Source organism: Ammospiza caudacuta, chromosome 29 (genome assembly GCF_027887145.1).
Source record: "Ammospiza caudacuta isolate bAmmCau1 chromosome 29, bAmmCau1.pri, whole genome shotgun sequence".
Taxonomy (NCBI): domain Eukaryota; kingdom Metazoa; phylum Chordata; class Aves; order Passeriformes; family Passerellidae; genus Ammospiza; species Ammospiza caudacuta.
Window position 1 is genome coordinate 805,034 of NC_080621.1, and position 15,881 is coordinate 820,914.

The 15,881-nt window shown below is 53.0% G+C and overlaps 1 protein-coding gene across 1 annotated transcript in view; it reads left to right on the forward strand.

Annotated features, from left to right (window-relative positions):
• Window positions 1–15,881, forward strand: part of DNMT1 (DNA methyltransferase 1) — a 50,649-nt gene that overhangs the window by 27,231 nt on the left and 7,537 nt on the right. Inside the window, exons 23-29 of the mRNA XM_058821362.1 lie at window positions 2,864–3,056; window positions 3,967–4,057; window positions 5,913–6,047; window positions 7,349–7,631; window positions 9,120–9,261; window positions 11,185–11,351; window positions 13,632–13,809. Of these exons, the coding sequence (XP_058677345.1) occupies window positions 2,864–3,056; window positions 3,967–4,057; window positions 5,913–6,047; window positions 7,349–7,631; window positions 9,120–9,261; window positions 11,185–11,351; window positions 13,632–13,809 (1,189 nt within the window). The remainder of the gene's footprint in view (window positions 1–2,863; window positions 3,057–3,966; window positions 4,058–5,912; window positions 6,048–7,348; window positions 7,632–9,119; window positions 9,262–11,184; window positions 11,352–13,631; window positions 13,810–15,881) is intronic.

The window sequence follows — 15,881 nt, forward strand, 5'->3', positions numbered from 1 at the left end:
GTGGAACCAAACCCAACGAGGCCGATATCAAACTCTGCATCTCCAAGTTCTACAGGTGACAAATTTGGGTGGTTTTGGGGCATTTTGGGAAGGTTGGGAGATGGTGGTGGAACGAAACCCATCAAACTCTGCATCTCCAAGTTCTACAGGTGCCAAATTTGGGGCATTTTGGGGGGTTTGGGAAGGTTGGGAGATGGTGGTGGAACCAAACCCATCAAACTCTGCATCTCCAAGTTCTACAGGTGACAAATTCGGGGCGTTTTGGGGGGTTTGGGAAGGTTTGGAGATGGTGGTGGAACCAAACCCAACGAGGTCACATCAAACTCTGCATCTCCAAGTTCTACAGGTGACAAATTTGGGGCATTTTGGGGGGTTTGGGAAGGTTTGGAGATGGTGGTGGAACCAAACCCATCAAACTCTGCATCTCCAAGTTCTACAGGTGACAAATTTGGGACGTTTTGGGGCATTTTGGGAAGGTTTGGGGGTTTGAGAAGGTTTGGAGATGGTGCTGGAACCAAACCCATCAAACTCTGCATCTCCCAAGTTCTACAGGTGACAAATTTGGGGCGTTTTGGGGGGTTTGGGGGTTTGAGAAGGTTTGGGAAGGTTTGGAGATGGTGGTGGAACCAAACCCAACGAGGCCGATATCAAACTCTGCATCTCCAAGTTCTACAGGTGACAAATTTGGGGCGTTTTGGGGCATTTTGGGAAGGTTGGGAGATGGTGGTGGAACCAAACCCATCAAACTCTGCATCTCCAAGTTCTACAGTGCCAAATTTGGGGCATTTTGGGAAGGTTTGGGGGTTTGAGAAGGTTTGGGAAGGTTTGGAGATGGTGGTGGAACCAAACCCAACGAGGTCACATCAAACTCTGCATCTCCAAGTTCTACAGGTGACAAATTTGGGACGTTTTGGGGCATTTTGGGAAGGTTTGGGGGTTTGAGAAGGTTTGGAGATGGTGCTGGAACCAAACCCATCAAACTCTGCATCTCCCAAGTTCTACAGGTGCCAAATTTGGGGCGTTTTGGGGGGTTTGGGAAGGTTTGGAGATGGTGGTGGAACCAAACCCAACAAGGTCACATCAAACTCTGCATCTCCAAGTTCTACAGGTGACAAATTTGGGTGGTTTTGGGGCGTTTGAGAAGGTTTGGAGCTGGTGGTGGAAGGAGATTTTGGAGGCTCAAAGTTCTGGAGGTTCTTGCTTGACTTCATGGTTTGGATGATCCTTGGTGGACCTTCCCAGCTGGAAGAGCTGTCCCAGGATCGGGAGGGTTCTCCCACACTTGGTGAGGCCTCAAAATTGGGACTTTTGTCCCCAAATCCTCGAGGGTTTCTCACCAAATTGGGCAGAAGGTCCCAAAATCAACGGCGAGGATTTGGGGTCGGTGGCACGGGCGGTGCTGGAGCTGTGGTGGGAATCCATGGATTGGATGATCCTGGTGGGACATCTTTGGACCTTCTTGGATGTCTTGAGATGTCTTTGGATTTTTTGGGGTATTTTTGGATATTTTGGGACATTTTTGGGTGTCCTGGAACATCTTGAGATGTCTTTGGATCTCCTGGGACATCTTGAGACGTCTTTGGATGTCCTCGGAGATCTTTGAACATCTCAGAACATTTTTGGGTCTCCTGGAACATCTTGAGATGTCTTTGGATCTCCTGGAACATCTTCGGACATCTTTGGATGTCTTTGGAGATCTTTGAACATCTCAGAACATTTTTGGATCTCCTGGAACACCTTGAGACACCTTGAAGACATCTTTGGATGTCTTTGGAGATCGTTGAACATCTCAGAACATTTTTGGATCTCCTGGAACACCTTGAGACACCTTGAAGACATCTTTGGATGTCTTTGGAGATCGTTGAACATCTCAGAACATTTTTTGGGTCTCCTGGAACATCTTGAGATGTCTTTGGATCTCCTGGAACATCTTTGGACATCTTTGGATGTCTTTGGAGGTCTTTGAACATCTCAGAACTGTTTTGGATGTCCTGGAACATCTTGAGATGTCTTTGGATCTCCTGGAACATCTTTGGACATCTTTGGATGTCTTTGGAGATCTTTGAACATCTCAGAACATTTTTGGGTCTCCTGGAACATCTTGAGATGTCTTTGGATGTTTTTGGGACATCTTGAGACATCTTTGGATGTCCTGGGAGATCTTTGAACATCTCAGAACATTTTTGGGTCTCCTGGAACATCTTGAGATGTCTTTGGATCTCCTGGAACATCTTTGGACATCTTTGGATGTCCTGGGAGATCTTTGAACATCTCAGAACATTTTTTGGGTCTCCTGGAACATCTTGAGATGTCTTTGGATCTCCTGGAACATCTTTGGACATCTTTGGATGTCCTGGGAGATCTTTGAACATCTCAGAACATTTTTTGGGTCTCCTGGAACATCTTGAGATGTCTTTGGATCTCCTGGAACATCTTCGGACATCTTTGGATGTCTTTGGAGATCTTTGAACATCTCAGAACATTTTTTGGGTCTCCTGGAACATCTTGAGATGTCTTTGGAGATCTTTGAACATCTCAGAACGTTTTTGGGTCTCCTGGAACATCTTGAGACATCTTTGGATGTCCTGGAACACCTTGAGACATCTTGAAGACATCTTGGGATGTTGTGGGAGACCTTTGATCATCTCAGAACGTTTTTGGGTCTCCTGGAACACCTTGAGACATCTTTGGATGTCCTGGGAGATCTTTGAACATCTCAGAACCTTTTTGGACCTCTCTGGACACCTCAACCTCCTTCACTCCCCATCCCACCTCCAACCTTGCGTCTCCAACCCCACCACGAGGACGAGGTCCCACCTTGGGTTGTCCCCCCTAACCCCGACGTTCTTCTGGAACCTTCCAGGCCCGAGAACACGCACAAGTCCACCAAGGCGAGCTACCACGCCGACATCAACCTGCTCTACTGGAGCGACGAGGAGGCCACCGTGGAGTTCCGGGCGGTCCAAGGCCGCTGCTCCGTGGTCTATGGAGAAGACCTCACCGAGAGCATCCAGGACTACTCGGCCGGCGGCCTGGACCGCTTCTACTTCCTGGAGGTGAGGCCAGGAGAGGTCCCAGGGCAGGAGGAGAAGGTTGGAGATACCAGGGGTGGAGGAAAATTTGAGCTTCTGGAGGTTCTGGATGGGTTCTTGGATGTCAGGATGAGTTCCTGGAGGTTCTGGATGAGTTCCTGGAGGTCTCAATGGGTTCCTGGAGGTCTGGATGAGTTCTTGGAGGTCTGGATGGGTTCTTGGAGGTCTCGATGGGTTCCTGGAGGTTCTGGATGGGTTCGTGGAGGTCTCAATGGGTTTCTGGAGGTCTGGATGGGTTCCTGGAGGTCTGGATGAGTTCCTGGAAGTTCTGGATGAGTTTCTTGAGGTCTGGATGAGTTCCTGGAGGTCTGGATGGGTTCCTGGAGGTTTTGGATGGGTTCGTGGAGGTCTCGATGGGTTTCTGGAGGTCTGGATGGGTTCCTGGAGGTCTCGATGGGTTCTTGAAGGTCTGGATGGGTTCCTTGAGGTCTGGATGAGTTCCTGGAGGTTCTGGATGAGATTTTTGAGGTCTGGATGAGTTCCTGGTGGTCTGGATGAGTTCTTGGAGGTCTGGATGGGTTTGTGGAGGTCTGGATGAGTTCCTGAAGGTCTGGATGGGTTCTTGAAGGTCTGGATGAGTTCCTGGAGGTCTGGATGAGTTCTTGGAGGTCTGGATGGGTTCCTGGAGGTCTGGATGGGTTCCTGGAGGTCTGGATGGGTTCCTGGAGGTCTGGATGAGTTCCTGGAGGTTCTGGATGGGTTCCTGGAGGTCTGGATGGGTTCCTGGAGGTCTGGATGAGTTCCTGGAGGTTCTGGATGGGTTCCTGGAGGTCTGGATGATTGTTTTGAGGCCTGGATGGGTTCCTGGAGCTCTGGAGACACCAGGGATGGACCAAACTTTGGGGTTCTGGTGATTTTTGGGTTTTTTTCCCAGGCCTACAACGCCAGGACCAAGAGCTTTGAGGATCCTCCCAACCACGCCCGGAGCTCCGGGACCAAAGGGAAGGGGAAGGGGAAGGGGAAAGGTGAGGCTGGAAAATGGTGGAAAATGGGAAAAAAACGGGAAAAAGGGGAGGAAAATGGGTGGGAAAGGGGCAGAAAATGGGTAAAAATGGGGCAGAAATTTGGTCCAAAAGGGGCAGAAAATGGGGCAGAAAATGGGTAAAAAAGGGCAGAAAATTGGTAAAAATGGGGCAGAAAAATGGAAAAGAGGTGGGAAAGGAGCAGAAAATTGGTAAAATTGGGGCAGAAAATTGGTAAAAAAGGGCAGAAAATGGGTGAAAATGGGGCAGAAAATGGGTGAAAAAGGGCAGAAAATTGGTATAAAAGGGCAGAAAATTGGTATAAAAGGGCAGAAAATGGGTAAAGTGGGGCAGAAATTTGGTAAAAAAGGGGCAGAAAGTCGGTAAAAAAGGGGCAGAAAATTGGTAAAAATGGGCAGAAAGTGGGTGAAAATGGGGCAGAAAATGGTTGAAAAAGGCAGAAAATGGGTAAAAATGGGGCAGAAAATTTGGTAAAAAAGGGGCAGAAAATGGGAAAAGTGGGGCAGAAATTTGGTAAAAAAGGGGCAGAAATTTGGTTTAAAAGGGCAGAAAATTGGTAAAAAAGGGGCAGAAATTTGGTAAAAAAGGGGCAGAAAATGGGTGAAAAGGGGCAGAAAATTGGTAAAAAAGGAGCAGAAAATTGGTAAAAAAGAGCAGAAAGTGGGTGAAAATGGGGCAGAAATTTGGTAAAAATGGTCAGAAAGTGGGTGAAAACGGGGCAGAAAGTGGGTGAAAAGGGGCAGAAAATGGGTAAAAAAGGGGCAGAAAATTGGTAAAAATGGGCAGAAAGTGGGTGAAAATGGGGCAGAACATGGGTAAAGTGGGGCAGAAGTTTGGTAAAAAAGGGGCAGAAAGTGGGTGAAAAAGGGGCAGAAAATGGGTGAAAAAGGGGCAGAAAATGGGTAAAGTGGGGCAGAAATTTGGTTAAAAAGGGGCAGAAATTTGGTTAAAAAGGGGCAGAAATTTGGTAAAAAAGGGCAGAAAATTGGTAAAAAAGGGGCAGAAAATGGGTGAAAAGGGGCAGAAAATGGGTATAAAAGGGCAGAAAATGGGTAAAGTGGGGCAGAAATTTGGTTAAAAAGGGGCAGAAAATTGGTTAAAAAGGGCAGAAAATTGGTAAAAAAGGGGCCGAAAGTGGGTGAAAAGGGGCAGAAATTTGGTAAAAAAGGGGCAGTAATTTGTTTAAAAAGGGGCAGAAAATTGGTAAAAAAGGGGCAGAAAATGGGTGAAAAGGGGCAGAAATTTGGTAAAAAAGGGGCAGTAGTTTGTTTTAAAAGGGGCAGAAAACGGGTAAAGTGGGGCAGAAAATGGGTAAAAATGGGCAGAAAATGGGTGAAAATGGGGCAGAAATTTGGTAAAAAAGGGGCAGAAAATGGGTGAAAAGGGGCAGAAAATGGGTGAAAAGGGGCAGAAAATTGGTAAAAAAGGGCAGAAAATGGGTAAAAATGGGGCAGAAAGTGGGTGAAAATGGGGCAGAACATGGGTAAAGTGGGGCAGAAGTTTGGTAAAAAAGGGGCAGAAAATGGGTGAAAAAGGGGCAGAAAATGGGTAAAGTGGGGCAGAAATTTGGTTAAAAAGGGGCAGTAGTTTGTTTTAAAAGGGGCAGAAAATGGGTAAAGTGGGGCAGAAAATGGGTAAAAATGGGCAGAAAATGGGTAAAGTGGGGCAGAAATTTGGTAAAAAAGGGGCAGAAAATGGGTGAAAAGGGGCAGAAATTTGGTATAAAAGGGCAGCAAATGGGTGAAGAGGGGCAGCCGAGGGTCTGGGAGGCTCTGGAGCCCGGAGGAAGATGAGGAGGAGGAGGAGGAGCAGCCCCTGAGCCGCTCCCGGTTCGCAGGGAAGGGCAAGGGGCGCGCGGCCGGCGCCGAGCAGAGCCAGCAGGAGCCCCCCAAGCCGCAGGAGCCCCCCAAGCTGAGGACCTTGGACGTCTTCTCAGGCTGTGGAGGCCTCTCCGAGGGCTTCCACCAGGCAGGTGAGGTCCAGCTGCTGGAGCTGGGGCCTGGACAGGGGTGGGAGAGGTCTCACAGGGCTTGGAGGATCTGCTGGGGGGTCACAGCGCCCGGCCCTGGGCGTTCCCACCCGACCGTGGTCATTCCCACCCATCCCTGACCATCGCTGACCATCTCTGACCATTCCCACCCAACCGTGGTCATTCCCACCCAACTCTGACCATCTCTGACCATCTCTGACCATCTCTGACCATCCCTGACCACCCCTGACCATTCCCAACCATCTCTGACCATTCCCACCCAACTTTGGCCAATCCCAGTGTCCATCCCTGACCATCCTCACCCACCCCTGACCACCCCTGACCATCTCTGACCATCTCTGACCATCTCTGACCACCCCTGACCATCTCTGACCACCCCTGACCACCCCTGACCATTCCCACCCAACTGTGGTCATTCCCACCCATCCCTGACCATTCCCAGTGTCCATCCCTGACCATCCTCACCCACCCCTGACCATTCCCAACCATCTCTGACCATTCCCACCCATCTCTGACCAACTCTGACCATTCCCACCCAACTTTGGCCAATCCCAGTGTCCATCCCTGACCATTCCCACCCTTCTCTGACCATTCCCACCCATCCCTGATCATCTCTGACCATCCCTGATCATCTCTGACCATTCCCACCCAACTTTGGCCATTCCCACCCAACCGTGGTCATTCCCACCCATCCTTGACCATCCCTGACCATCCCTGACCACCCCTGACCATTCCCACCCTTCTCTGACCATTCCCAGTGTCCATCCCTGACCATCCCTGACCATTCCCACCCTTCTCTGACCATTCCCACCCACCCCTGACCATCCCTGACCATTCCTGACCACCCCTGACCATCCCTGACCACCCCTGACCATCTCTGACCACCCCTGACCATCCCTGACCATTCCCACCCTTCTCTGACCATCCCTGACCATCCCTGACCACCCCTGACCATTCCCACCCACCCCTGACCACCCCTGACCACCCCTGACCATTCCCACCCTTCTCTGACCATTCCCACCCACCCCTGACCACCCCTGACCATTTCCAGTGTCCACCCCTGACCATTCCCACCCACCCCTGACCATTCCCACCCATCCCTGACCATCCCTGACCACCCCTGACCATCCCCAGTGTCCACCCCTGACCATCCCCACCCACCCCTGACCACCCCTGACCACCCCTGACCACCCCTGACCATTCCCAGTGTCCACCCCTGACCATCCCCACCATCTCTGACCATCCCCACCCACCGCTGGTGCTCCTGGCCGTGGTGCCCGCAGGTGTCTCGGAGACGCTGTGGGCCATCGAGATGTGGGAGCCGGCGGCGCAGGCGTTCCGCCTCAACAACCCCGGCACCACGGTCTTCACCGAGGACTGCAACGTGCTCCTCAAGCTGGTCATGGCCGGCGAGAAGACCAACTCCTTGGGCCAGAAGCTGCCCCAGAAGGGCGACGTGGAGATGCTGTGCGGCGGCCCCCCGTGCCAGGGCTTCAGCGGCATGAACCGCTTCAACTCGCGCACCTACTCCAAGTTCAAGAACTCCCTGGTGGTCTCCTTCCTCAGGTGGGTTCTCCAGGGGGGTTCTGGGCGGGTGGGAGCACGGCTGGTGTTCTCCTGGTGGGGTCGGAGGGGGTTTCTGGAGGTGGGACCACGGCTGGTGTTCTCCTGGTGGGGTCTGAGGGGTTTTTTGGAGGTGGGACCACGGCTGGTGTTCTCCTGGGGGGTCGGAGGGGGTTTCTGGAGGTGGGAACACGGCTGGTGTTCTCCTGGTGGGGTCAGAGGGGTTTTTTGGAGGTGGCACCACGGCTGGTGTCCCCTCGTGGGTGTGGAGGAGATTTTTTGGAGGTGGGACCACATCTGAAGTCCCCTGGTGGGGTCAGAGGGGTTTTTTGGAGGTGGGACCACGGCTGGTGTTCTCCTGGGGGGTCAGAGGGGGTTTCTGGAGGTGGGAACACGGCTGGTGTTCTCCTGGTGGGGTCAGAGGGGTTTTTTGGAGGTGGCACCACGGCTGGTGTCCCCTCGTGGGTGTGGAGGAGATTTTTTGGAGGTGGGACCACATCTGAAGTCCCCTGGTGGGGTCAGAGGGGTTTTTTGGAGGTGGGACCACGGCTGGTGTTCTCCTGGTGGGGTCAGAGGGGTTTTTTGGAGGTGGCACCACGGCTGGTGTTCTCCTGGTGAGGTCAGAGGGGTTTTTTGGAGGTGGCACCACAGCTGGTGTCCCCTCGTGGTGGTGGAGGAGATTTTTTGGAGGTGGGACCACATCTGAAGTCCCCTGGTGGTTGTGGAGAGAACTTCTTGGGGCAATGGAGGAGTTTTTTGGGGTGAGACCCCATCTGGTGTCCCCTCATGGGTCTGGATGGGATTTTTGGGGTGATGGAGGGGATTTTTGGGGTGGGACCACATCTGGTGTCCCCAGGTGGGTCTGGAGGGGATCTTTGGGAGGTGGGACCCCATCTGATGTCCCCAGGTGGGTCTGGATGGGATTTTTGGGGTGATGGAGGGGATTTTTGGGGTGAGACCACATCTGATGTCCCCTCATAGGTGTGGATGGGATTTTTGGGAGGTGGGACCACATCTGGTGTTCTCTGGTGCTTCTGGAGGGGGATTTTTTGGGGTGATGGAAAGGATTTTTGGGATGACCCCCCCCGATGTCCCCTCATGGGTGTGGAGGAGATCTTTGGGAGGTGGGCCCCCATCTGGTGTCCCCAGGTGGGTCTGAAGGAGATCTTTGGGAGGTGGAACCCCATCTGATGTTCCCAGGTGGATCTGGATGGGATTTTTGGGGTGATGGACGGGATTTTTGGGGTGACCCCCCCCGATGTCCCCTCATGGGTGTGGAGGAGATCTTTGGGAGGTGGAACCCCATCTGGTGTCCCCAGGTGGGTCTGAAGGAGATCTTTGGGAGGTGGAACCCCATCTGGTGTCCCCAGGTGGATCTGAAGGAGATCTTTGGGAGGTGGGCCCCCATCTGGTGTCCCCAGGTGGATCTGGATGGGATTTTTGGGGTGATGGACGGGATTTTTGGGGTGTCACCCCCCCCTGTCCCCGCAGTTACTGCGATTATTACCGGCCGCGCTTCTTCCTGCTGGAGAACGTCCGGAACTTCGTGTCCTTCAAGAGGTCCATGGTGCTCAAGCTGACCCTGCGCTGCCTCGTGCGCATGGGCTACCAGTGCACCTTCGGGGTGCTGCAGGTACGGCGCATTTGGGGGAAAAAACCCTTTTTTGGGAAAAAAAATCCATTTATTTGGGGACAAAACCTCTTTTTTGGGAAAAAAAATCCATTTATTTGGGGACAAAACCCCTTTTTTGGGAAAAAAATCCATTTATTTGGGGACAAAACCCCTTTTTTGGGAAAAAAAATCCATTTATTTGGGGACAAAACCCCTTTTTTTGGGAAAAAAAATCCATTTATTTGGGGACAAAACCCCTTTTTTGGGAAAAAAAAAATCCATTTATTTCGGGACAAAACCCCTTTTTTTGGGAAAAAAAATCCATTTATTTGGGGACAAAACCCCTTTTTTGGGAAAAAAAAATCCATTTATTTGGGGACAAAACCCCTTTTTTGGGAAAAAAAATCCATTTATTTGGGGACAAAACCCCTTTTTTGGGAAAAAAATCCATTTATTTGGGGACAAAACCCCTTTTTTGGGAAAAAAAATCCATTTATTTCGGGACAAAACCCCTTTTTTTGGGAAAAAAAATCCATTTATTTGGGGACAAAACCCCTTTTTTGGGAAAAAAAATCCCTTTTTTGGGGAGAAAACGCCTTTTTGGGACAAAAGCCCCTTTTTTGGGGACAAAAATCCTCCTTGGGTGGCTCTGGGGACGTTCCCATCCCTGTGGCCACCACAGGAACTGTCCCCTGTCCCCTGCGGTGGCCCCGGCTGTGTCCCATGGGGTGGCTGTGTCCCCTCTCGGTGACAATGTGACACTGGTGACAATGTGACAGTGCTGGTGTCCCCATGGTGACAGTGTGACACTGTTGGTGTCCCCGTGGTGACACTGTTGGTGTTCCCATGGTGACAGTGTGACACTGTTGGTGTCCCCGTGGTGACACTGTTGGTGTTCCCATGGTGACAGTGTGACACTGTTGGTGTCCCCACAGTGACACTGTTGGTGTCCCCATGGTGACAGTGTGACAGTGTTGGTGTCCCCACGGTGACACTGTTGGTGTTCCCATGGTGACAATGTGACAGTGTTGGTGTCCCCACGGTGACACTGTTGGTGTCCCCGTGGTGACAGTGTTGTCCCCATGGTGACAATGTGACACTGTTGGTGTCCCCGTGGTGACAATGTGATGCTGTTGGTGTCCCCATAGTGACAGTGTTTATGTCCCCATGGTGACAATGTGACACTGTTGGTGTCCCCATGGTGACACTGTTGGTGTCCCCATGGTTACAATGTGACACTGTTGGTGTCCCCATGGTGACGGTGTTGTCCCCAATGTCCCCTCAGGCCGGACAGTACGGCGTGGCGCAGACGCGCCATCGTGCCCATGGTGACAATGTGACACTGGTGACAGTGTGACAGTGTCGGTGTCCCCGTGGTGACACTGTTGGTGTCCCCGTGGTGACAGTGTTGTCCCCATGGTGACAATGTGACACTGTTGGTGTCCCCGTGGTGACAGTGTTGTCCCCAATGTCCCCTCAGGCCGGGCAGTACGGCGTGGCACAGACGCGCCGCCGTGCCATCGTGCCCATGGTGACAGTGTGACACTGTTGGTGTCCCTGTGGTGACAGTGTTGGTGTCCCCATGGTGACAATGTGACAGTGTTGGTGTCCCCATGGTGACGGTGTTGTCCCCCCTCAGGCCGGGCAGTACGGCGTGGCGCAGACGCGCCGCCGCGCCATCGTGCCCATGGTGACAATGTGACACTGGTGACAGTGTGACAGTGTTGGTGTCCCCATGGTGACAGTGTCGGTGTCCCCATGGTGACACTGTTGGTGTCCCCTCAGGCCGGGCAGTACGGTGTGGCCCAGACGCGCCGCCGCGCCATCGTGCCCATGGTGACAGTGTGACACTGTTGGTGTCCCTGTGGTGACAGTGTTGGTGTCCCCATGGTGACAATGTGACAGTGTCGGTGTCCCCGTGGTGACGGTGTTGTCCCCCCTCAGGCCGGGCAGTACGGCGTGGCGCAGACGCGCCGCCGCGCCATCGTGCTGGCGGCCGCCCCCGGCGAGAAGCTGCCGCTGTTCCCCGAGCCCCTGCACGTGTTCGCGCCCCGCGCCTGCCAGCTCAGCGTCGTGGTGGACGACAAGAAATTCGTCAGCAACATCACCCGGTGGGTGACAGCCCGGGGACAGCGGGGAACAAACACCGGGAAATTGTGGGGAGCAAACACCGGGAACAGCGGGGAACAAACACCAGGAAACTGTGGGGAGCAAACACCGGGGAACAAACACCGGGAACAACGGGAAACAGCGGGGAACAATGGGAACACAGGGAAACAGCGGGGAACAAACACCGGGAACAACAGGAAACAAACACCGGGAACAACGGGAAACAAACACCGGGAACAACGGGAAACAGCGGGGAACAATGGGGAACACCAGGGAACACTGGGGAGCACTGGGAAATATTGTGGAACAAACACCGGGAATCACCGGGGAACAAACACTGGGAAACACCGGGAACAGCGGGAAACACCGGGGAACACTGGGAAACATTGTGGAACAAACACCGGGAATCACCGGGGAACAAACACCGGGGAACAGCGGGGAACACTGGGAAACACCGGGGAACACTGGGAAACATTGTGGAACAAACACCGGGGAACACCGGGAAACAGTGGGGAACACCAGGGAACATTGTGGAACAAACACCGGGAATCACCGGGGAACAAACACCGGGGAACACTGGGAAACACCGGGAAACAAACACCAGGAAACACCGGGAAACAAACACCGGGAATCACCGGGGAACAAACACCGGGAAACAAACACCGGGAAAAACCAGGGAACACGGGAAACACCGGGAAACAGTGGGGAACAAACACCGGGAAGAACCAGGGAACACGGGAAACAGCGGGGAACAAACACCGGGGAACACCAGGAACCCAGATGGGAACGCCGGTTTGGGAGTTTGGTACTTGGAGATTCCGGTGTTGGGAATTTTGGTGTTGGGACTTCCAAGTTGGAAATTCGGTGTGGGGAATTCTGAGCTGGGGGTTCCAAGCTGGGAGCTCCAAATCGTGAATTCCAAGTTGGGAATTCCAAGTTGGGAATTTTGAGCTGCCAGATCTGAGTTGGGAGATCCAAGTTGGGAGCTCCAAGTCGTGAATTCCAAGTTGGGAGCTCCAAGTTAGGAATTCCAAGTCAGGAATTCCAAGTTGGGAGCTCCAAGTCGTGAATTCCAAGTTGGGAGTTCCAAGTTGGGAGCTCCAAATCGTGAATTCCAAGTTGGGAATTCCAAGTCGTGAATTCCAAGCTGGGAGCTCCAAGTTGGGAATTCCAAGTTGGGAGCTCCAAGTTGGGAGTTCCAAGTTGGGAGCTCCAAGTTAGGAATTCCAAGTTGGGAGCTCCAAGTTGGGAATTCCAAGTCAGGAATTCCAAGCTGGGAGTTCCAAGTCGTGAATTCCAAGTTGGGAGTTCCAAGTTGGGAGCTCCAAGTTAGGAATTCCAAGCTGGGAGCTCCAAGTTGGGAATTCCAAGTTGGGAGTTCCAAGTTGGGAGCTCCAAATCGTGAATTCCAAGTTGGGAAATCCAAGTCGTGAATTCCAAGCTGGGAGCTCCAAGTTGGGAATTCCAAGTTGGGAGTTCCAAGTTGGGAATTCCAAGCTGGGAGCTCCAAGTTAGGAATTCCAAGTTGGGAGCTCCAAGTTAGGAATTCCAAGTTGGGAGTTCCAAGTTGGGAGCTCCAAGTCGTGAATTCCAAGTTGGGAGCTCCAAGTTAGGAATTCCAAGTCAGGAATTCCAAGTTGGGAGTTCCAAGTCGTGAATTCCAAGTTGGGAGTTCCAAGTTGGGAGCTCCAAGTTAGGAATTCCAAGTCAGGAATTCCAAGTTGGGAGTTCCAAGTTGTGAATTCCAAGTTGGGAGTTCCAAGCTGGGAGCTCCAAGTTGGGAATTCCAAGTTGGGAGCTCCAAGTTAGGAATTCCAAGTTGGGAGTTCCAAGTTGGGAGCTCCAAGTTGGGAGTTCCAAGTTGGGAGCTCCAAATCGTGAATTCCAAGTTGGGAATTCCAAGTCGTGAATTCCAAGCTGGGAGCTCCAAGTTGGGAATTCCAAGTTGGGAGCTCCAAGTTGGGAGTTCCAAGTTGGGAGCTCCAAGTTAGGAATTCCAAGTCAGGAATTCCAAGCTGGGAGTTCCAAGTTGGGAATTCCAAGTTGGGAGTTCCAAGTTAGGAATTCCAAGTTGGGAATTCCAAGTTGGGAGTTCCAAGTTAGGAATTCCAAGTTGGGAGTTCCAAGTTGGGAGCTCCAAGTTGGGAATTCCAAGTTGGGAATTCCAAGTTAGGAATTCCAAGTCAGGAATTCCAAGCTGGGAGCTCCAAGTTGGGAATTTCGGTGCCGGGGGTTCCGAGTTGGGATCTTTGAGCCCCGGGTTGGGATCGTGTCGCCCCCAGGACGTTCTCGGGCCCGTTCCGCACCATCACGGTGCGCGACACCATGTCCGACCTGCCCGAGATCCGCAACGGCGCCTCGGCGCTGGAGATCTCCTACAACGGCGAGCCCCAGTCGTGGTTCCAGCGGCAGATCCGCGGCTCCCAGTACCAGCCCATCCTCAGGGACCACATCTGCAAGGTGGGAACGGTGGCAACGGCGTCCACCAGGTCCCACCGGGTCCCATCAGGTCCCGTGCCCGAAATCGGGATGGGGGAAACCGTGGGAGTGGTGGAGGTGGTGGGAATGTTGAGAATGGTGGATTTGGGAATGGTGGTCTTGGGAATGGTGGAGATGGTGGGAATGGTGGATTTGGGAATGGTGGAGATGGTGGGAATGGTGGATTTGGGAATGTTGGAGGTGCTGGGAATGGTGGATTTGGGAATGGTGGAGGTCTTGGGAATGATGGAGATGTTGGGAATGGTGGATTTGGGAATGGTGGAGGTGCTGGGAATGGTGGAGATGTTGGGAATGGTGGAGGTGGTGGCAATGGTGGCAACGGGGTCCACCAGGTCCCACCGGGTCCCGTGCCCGAAATCGGGATGGGGGAAACCATGGGAGTGGTGGAGATGGTGGGAATGGTGGAGGTGGTGGGAATGGTGGAGGTGGTGGGAATGTTGAGAATGGTGGATTTGGGAATGTTGGAGGTGCTGGGAATGGTGGATTTGGGAATGGTGGAGATGTTGGGAATGGTGGAGATCTTGGGAATAGTGAAGATTTTGGGAATGGTGGATTTGGGAATGGTGGAGGTGCTGGGAATGGTGGAGATGTTGGGAATGGTGGAGATGGTGGCAATGGTGGCAACGGGGTCCACCAGGTCCCACCGGGTCCCGTGCCCGAAATCGGGATGGGGGAAACCATGGGAGTGGTGGAGATGGTGGGAATGGTGGAGGTGGTGGGAATGTTGAGAATGGTGGATTTGGAAATGGTGGAGGTGGTGGGAATGGTGGAGATGTTGGGATTGGTGGAGATGGTGGGAATTGTGGATTTGGGAATGGTGGAGGTGCTGGGAATGGTGGAGATGTTGGGAATGGTGGTCTTGGGAATGGTGGAGATGGTGGGAATGGTGGATTTGGGAATGGTGGAGATGGTGGGAATGGTGGAGGTCTTGGGAATGGTGGAGATCTTGGGAATGGTGAAGATTTTGGGAATGGTGGATTTGGTAATGGTGGAGGTGCTGGGAATGGTGGAGATGTTGGGAATGGTGGAGATGGTGGGAATTGTGGATTTGGGAATGGTGGAGGTGCTGGGAATGGTGGAGATGTTGGGAATGGTGGAGGTGGTGGCAATGGTGGCAATGGGGTCCACCAGGTCCCACCGGGTCCCGTGCCCGAAATCGGGATGGGGGAAACCGTGGGAGTGGTGGAGATGGTGGGAATGGTGGAGATGGTGGGAATGGTGGAGGTGGTGGGAATGTTGAGAATGGTGGATTTGGGAATGGTGGTCTTGGGAATGGTGGAGATGGTGGGAATGGTGGATTTGGGAATGTTGGAGGTGCTGGGAATGGTGGATTTGGGAATGGTGGAGGTCTTGGGAATGGTGGAGATGTTGGGAATGGTGGAGGTGGTGGCAATGGTGGCAATGGGGTCCACCAGGTCCCACCGGGTCCCGTGCCTGAAATCGGGATGGGGGAAACCGTGGGAGTGGTGGAGGTGGTGGGAATGGTGGATTTGGGAATGGTGGAGATGTTGGGAATGGTGGAGGTAGAAATGGTGGGTTTGGGAATGGTGGATTTGGAAATGGTGGAGGTGGTGGGAATGGTGGAGATGCTGGGAATGGTGGAGATGCTGGGAATGGTGGATTTGGGAATGGTGGAGGTTTTGGGAAGACGTGGAGGTGTTGGGAATGGTGGAGGTTTTGGGAAGACGTGGAGGTGTTGGGAATGGTGGCGCCACTGGGAGCCTCATGGGACCCCTGGGATCCCTTGGGGTTGTCCGTTGTCCCCCATGGTGCCCTGGTGTTGTCCAACGTCCCCTGATGGTGTCCAGTGTCTACGGGTGGTGTCCACCATCCCCCAATGGTGCCCAAATGTCCCCCGTTGATGCCCAACGTCCCCCAGTGGTGTCCAATGTCCCTTTTTGTCCCCTATGGTGCCCTGGTGGTGTCCAACATCTCCCAATGGTGCCCAACATCTCTTAATGGTGCCCAACGTCCCCCATTGGTGTCCAACGTTGCCCATTGATCTCCAACATCCCCCATGATGCCCAACAGCC